We start from the raw sequence: 6,256 nt of genomic DNA, 5'->3' as shown, positions 1-6,256 counted from the left end.
TGGGTAAGCCCCTTTTAACACAGCCCTGGCATGGCCCCTCATCCTCACAGCTACTGAGCTCTAGTAGCCTCCTCATCAGCATCTGCTCTGCCTCTAGAGAGAACTTAACTAGTGTTACTGAATAACGCATTTCACTGTCAGACCTCAGCCAACGAAAAACAACTCCAATTTACTCAAACTTTGGAAATGTCTTAATAACTGTAAGGTTAATTATAATTTGACTAAACAGTAACAATTTGTATCTGTGGTGTTTGACTACAGAGTATGTAGTTAAAAACTAGTGTGCAATCCAGGCACTAAGCTGCAAACTTCTGAGATACAAGTACTAACATTTAGTTTTATGTGTTTTAAGCAAACTGTACTGGACAGACTACGGAACAGAGAGTGGCATCCCTGCCAAGGTTGCATCTGCAGACATGGATGGCTTAAATCCTGTCACCCTGTTCACCAACAACCTAGATCACATTGAGTTCATCACTGTGGACATTAGAGAGAACAAGCTGTACTGGGCTGTTACGAGCACTGGTGTGGTGGGTCTTCACTTTCTCACTGTTCATTCTTTAAAGTTCTGACAAATGTAAACTGATATTTACCTTAATGCTAGTTTTGTTGAGTGTTCACACAAATACTGCATTTTACTGCCTGTTTGACATTGAATTTCCACAGATTGAGCGTGGTGATCCAGATGGGAGTAACCGTATCACCATAGTAACAGGTCTGTCTCACCCCTGGGGTGTGGCTGTCTATCAAAACTACCTCTACTTCACTGACCGTGACTTTGAGGTCATAGAACGTGTGGACAAGGCCACAGGTGCCAACAGAGTTGTGTTACGAGACAACGTTTCTGGTCTCAGAGTCCTAAAAGTTCATTATCGAGAGAGTGAGTAGCACAAGGAGACATAAACACTGAGAAGAATACATAGTTCTCACCCACTGTTTTTGGCTTGTGGCTTTTGTTATCTTGGTAATACTGTATTCTCTTTGCAAACTCAGCCTCCGCCGGTACATCAAATGGCTGCACCAACAATATGGGAGCGTGTGAGCAGCTGTGCCTGCCCCGGCCGCAGGGTCTGTTTACTTGTGCGTGTGCCACAGGTTTTAAAGTCAATGCTGACAACAGGACCTGCGCACCCTACCAGTCTTATGTCGTTATCTCCACTCTGTCTGCCATCAAAGGCTTCAGTCTAGAAGGGGCAGACCACTCTGAGGCCATGGTGCCTGTGGCTGGGAGAGGTCAGTGATTCTTTTTTAATATACTATACTGCATATTTATGCAATACAGCTTCTGGAATGCTCATTAACTGGAAAAAAAAAGAGTAAAGGTGTAATAATGAACAGAATAACTGACTGAGACACTGAACATCAAATGTTCATGATGTGGTTATTGTTGCTGAAGTAACAATAATGGCCTTTAATGACTGGGTTATCCTCTTTCAGGCCGTAACGCTTTACACATTGATGTGCACATGGCGTCTGGTTTCATCTACTGGTGTGACTTCAGCAGCACTGTGGCGATGCAAAATGGGGTCAGACGGATCAAGCCAGATGGCTCGGGATTACGTAGCTTGGTAACATCTGGAATAGGGCGTAATGGGATACGAGGCATTGCTGTTGACTGGGCTGCAGGTATGCTGTTGTGTCAAGTCCTAACTCTGTTGTTTGCTAATTTTACTACATGTACTATATTGTTAATACTCTATATGTTTGCTTGTCTTTAATACAGTTTACCTCACTCACTCATTTTGCTTTTGCTTCTGGAACAACCAAATCTTTCCAAGTAATTAAGAGAATATGTGCATGTAAACCAGAACACTAAAAGTCAGACTAGTTTAAACTTGTGGTAGGATACAGGTCACAAGCAGAGGGTTGCCTGGTACAGTGAAATTTTATCATAGTGTGTAAATCCCAGAGAAGGGAGACCAGTCCCTTACAAGTCTGTAATTATTTCAGAATGATAAACCCAGAGAGCCTGTTCTAAAAACAAGAGAGACTTTGTGAATGCGCACAATTATTGCTGCTGGTGTTGCCTTGAAAGTGGACAGCAGGATGAACCACAGCAGCACTAATTAATTAAAATTTCTCCTCCATAGATAGGTAACAACAGTATATTTACTGATAAAAAGGGATGTGTAACACTCTAAACAAAGCGGGTAATTCAGAAACTACATATTTTAAGTGGTATAATGCAGGCATAGTAACTTCTCCAGCCTTGCAACAGTTCTCTCTAATGTTACAGAAACAAGGCATTAACAGACAAGTAATGTGTGGGTTTTTTTTAAACTTAACATTAAGTCCCACTGAGTAGTGGAAACATCACTCCCTTTAGTAGCTTCAAGGTCAGTAAATCCAACTGGTGGTCGTTGTGTCTTCCCCACACGACCACATACAGTCCCAAAGTAGTCAAATTAATTCCAACAGGTAGGGTAGTGCCAACAATAACATCATGGGTTGTTAATCTGCTCAGTCAGTCAGTCAGGTAAAACAACATGTCCTGTACAGGAACATTCCCAGACATGCAGTAACCTCAGGCCCTGTATTTTTCTCCACATCCTCTGGTCACAGTGCAGCAGGAGGATGTAAAATATATCCACAAAACTGGGCACGGTCAAAAAATTCCCCTTTTAATTTGTCACCGGTGTATGTCGAGCTCACATGAACTCGCAACTGCCTGGAGATTATGTCCATTCAAGGAAATCCTTAAAACTATCACGCAATACTTAATTTTGTTAGAAAAAATGTCTCGCAAGTGAGCGTTTGCGAGACTTGTATAAACCGAGTTTCTTCTTCATAGAAGTACTAGAACATACATACACCTCATTTTTTGACTTTTAGGTCACATCTAAGATGATAATTCACCATTGTAACATTGTAGATAAGTTATGGGCTCTTTAAATGTGACCTATTGTAGTTAACAGTTTGTGACTGATGACCACATAACTTACAAAAATATGATGCACTTTACACACTGAGCTTTCTGGATTCTGTTCTTAGGGAACTTGTATTTCACTAATGCCTTCCTGACTGAGACGTATGTGGAGGTGCTCCGCCTGAATGCCACTTTCCGCAGGGTGCTGCTGAAGACCCAGGTGGACATGCCACGCCATCTTGTTGTAGACCCAAGAAACAGATACTTGTTCTGGGCTGATTATGGTCAGAACCCTAAAATTGAACGAGCACTCCTGGATGGAACTAACCGCACAGTTTTAGTGTCATCAGGCATTATCACTCCACGAGGTCTTGCTCTGGACTGGCAAACTGGCTATGTCTACTGGGTGGACGACTCTCTGGACATGATTGCTCGAGTCAACCCTCAAGGAGGGGAGACAGAGATAGTAAGGTATGGCAGCCGCTATCCAACTCCTTATGGGATCACAGTGTTTGAAAATAGCATCATTTGGGTGGATAGAAATCTCAAGAAGGTGTTTCAAGCAAGCAAAGAGCCTGGCAACACAGAGCAGCCTGCTGTCATTAGAGACAACATCAACATGCTGAGAGATGTTACCATCTTTGACCGGCGGGCCCAGCCAAACACTGCTCAGGAGCTTAACTACAACCCCTGTATTGAGGCCAACGGAGGCTGTGCCCACTTCTGCTTTGCCTTACCAGGTTCTGGCACAGGCAACCAGAACAAAAGATGCAGCTGTGCTTTTGGGGATCTTGCAGCAGATAACAAGACCTGTGTGGTGTCAAGAGATGATTATCTTATCTACACGACTGAGAGCACGGTGCGCAGCCTGCGCCTCGACCCACAGGATCATGCTTTGCCCTTCCCTGTGATCAATGTGCAACGTACCTCGGTAGCCCTGGATTTTGACCTCACAGACAGGAGGGTCTACTTCACACAGAGTTCAGGTGCAGGAGCAAGCAAGATCAGCTACATCAGCCTGTCCTCTCCCACCTCAGGCCCTGTAGTAGTGGCTTCAGGTAGGGTTTACATTCACACTGTTAGATTTATTTGATCCATTAAGAGGTTGTCTATGCATGTAGTGAATAATGCTAAAGATATTGCTGATGTTGTTGTGGTCTGTGCGTTTTTACAGATCTGGGAGCTCCTGATGGTATTGCATATGACTGGATAAACAGAAGAATTTACTACAGTGACTATGTTAACCAGAGCATCAGCTCCATGTCTGTGGATGGCTCTCAGAGGGCTATTATTGCCCATGTGTCCAGGCCAAGGGCCATCATGTTAGATCCCTGCAGGGGGTAAGACTTACACAACACACATTCTCTTTGTTTATTAGCTTCTTCTGGAGGCACCGAGGGCCAGGCGGAAAACTAGGGGGGATAGAGCCTTTGCTGTGGTAGGTCCAAAACTGTGGAATGCCTTGCCGCTTTATATTAGGCAGGCCCCCTCCCTGTCTACTTTTAAGTCTTATTTGAAGACCCACTTGTATTCATTGGCGTTTGGCCAGGAATGAGACTCTGTCTGTAGTGTTAGTGTTTATACTATTGTTTATAGCTTTTATGTGTTGTTTTTTATATTTGTATGATATGTTAAGTGCTTTGGTCAGCTGTGCTGTGGTAAAGCGCTATATAAATAAAGTTGAGTTGAGTTGAGCTGAGAATTAGATTAAACTCAGGAATAAATCCTTCCTTGTTCCACAGGTACATGTATTGGACAGACTGGGGAACCCATGCAAAGATTGAGCGTGCCACTTTAGGTGGAAACTTTAGAACAGAGATTGTGAACAGCAGTCTGGTGTGGCCCAATGGACTGACCCTGGACTATGAAGAACAGAGACTATATTGGGCAGATGCCAGCTTGTAAGATCTGAAAAATTCCACTGTATTTGTCTATTGTTTTGTTTTGTTGCCATCAAGCTACTGCTAATAATGTCATTTTGTTCTACCATCAGACAGAAGATTGAGCGATCCTCTCTGACGGGGTCCAATCGGGAGGTGATTGTCAGCACAGCCATCTACCCCTTTGCCATGACCATGTTTGGCCAGTTCATCTATTGGACTGACTGGAACAAACGCAGCATCTATCGAGCCAACAAGCATGACGGTTCTGACCAGACTGTCATAATTCAGAATCTTCCATCTCGACCAATGGACATCCATGTTCTGGCCAGAAGGAAGCAAGAGCAGTGTGACAGTCCCTGCCAGCAATTTAATGGAGGCTGCAGCCACATCTGTACACCAAGTACAAGCAGTTTTTGTTTTATCACAATATTCGTTTTCTGCAGTTGAACACACCAACTAACTGCATAGTCTGTGCCATTTTATCTTTTTAGGCCCAAACGGAGCTGAGTGTCAGTGTCCATCAGAGGGTCGCTGGTACCTGGCTGACAACAAGCACTGTATCCCTGATAATGGAACTCGATGCCAGCCAGGCCAGTTTACCTGTATGAATGGCCGCTGTATTCGTGCCCAGTGGAAATGTGACAATGACAATGACTGTGGAGATGGCAGTGATGAGTTGGAGAGAGTCTGTGGTGAGGTGTTCCTAAATACAAAGACTTTGAATTAATTGTATTCCTTCCTTGCATTTTGCCCAAAAATCTCACTGCTGATTTTTTGTTATAATAGTTCTCATAGAAGCCTCCTCCTGAATCCCAACCCTACTACCTTTTCTATGAATTGCAGCTCTATGTCGCTATAATTCTGTTTGAGATTCAGTAACAATAACTTTTTTTTTTTTATTTAACCAAATTCTTTTGTAGGACCTAAAACTGATGTCAACTATGTTGGTGTGTATCTTACACTTTGTGATTACTGTACACTTCCATTAACATGATCCCTCTTCCTAACACAAATCAACACTAACCCATGGATCACTGTGCTTCTTTGCATGCAGTCCCACAGTTGCTGTCATCCTTTATTGCCTTGTCAGGTAAAAGTAGCTTCCACTGGATGTGTATGTCTGCCTCCTTTCTCCTGACCTTGCTTTCTGTTGGCTAGTCCTCTGACCTGTCCTTGATTGTGATTGGCAGCCTTCCACACCTGTGAGCCCACAGTGTTTACTTGTGGCAATGGGCGATGTGTGCCCTACCACTACCGCTGTGACCACTATGACGACTGTGGAGACAACAGTGACGAGGTGGACTGTTTGTTCAGACCATGTGACCCCAATACAGAGTTTGCCTGCAACAACGGACGCTGTATTGCAAAGGACTACGTTTGCAATGGCATCAACAACTGCTATGACAATGGCACCTCTGATGAACGAAATTGCCGTGAGTGTCCTGCCGCTGAAATTAAATGAGGTTAATCTTCATCCAGTTAGTTTTTACTTATACTATCTATGTTC

At 43.6% G+C, this 6,256-nt stretch overlaps 1 protein-coding gene across 1 annotated transcript in view; it reads left to right on the top strand.

Annotated features, from left to right (window-relative positions):
* Nucleotides 1–6,256, top strand: part of lrp2a (low density lipoprotein receptor-related protein 2a) — a 45,961-nt gene that overhangs the window by 22,939 nt on the left and 16,766 nt on the right. The window contains exons 35-44 of the mRNA XM_020596410.1: nucleotides 353–530; nucleotides 667–880; nucleotides 994–1,233; nucleotides 1,438–1,626; nucleotides 2,992–3,924; nucleotides 4,041–4,206; nucleotides 4,609–4,767; nucleotides 4,860–5,149; nucleotides 5,241–5,441; nucleotides 5,940–6,182. Coding sequence (XP_020452066.1) covers nucleotides 353–530; nucleotides 667–880; nucleotides 994–1,233; nucleotides 1,438–1,626; nucleotides 2,992–3,924; nucleotides 4,041–4,206; nucleotides 4,609–4,767; nucleotides 4,860–5,149; nucleotides 5,241–5,441; nucleotides 5,940–6,182 — 2,813 coding nt within the window. The remainder of the gene's footprint in view (nucleotides 1–352; nucleotides 531–666; nucleotides 881–993; nucleotides 1,234–1,437; nucleotides 1,627–2,991; nucleotides 3,925–4,040; nucleotides 4,207–4,608; nucleotides 4,768–4,859; nucleotides 5,150–5,240; nucleotides 5,442–5,939; nucleotides 6,183–6,256) is intronic.

The sequence above is a fragment of the Monopterus albus genome, unplaced genomic scaffold (genome assembly GCF_001952655.1).
Source record: "Monopterus albus unplaced genomic scaffold, M_albus_1.0 scaffold30.1, whole genome shotgun sequence".
Taxonomy (NCBI): domain Eukaryota; kingdom Metazoa; phylum Chordata; class Actinopteri; order Synbranchiformes; family Synbranchidae; genus Monopterus; species Monopterus albus.
Note: the sequence above shows the minus strand (reverse complement) of the source record. Positions and strands in the feature narration are given on the sequence as shown.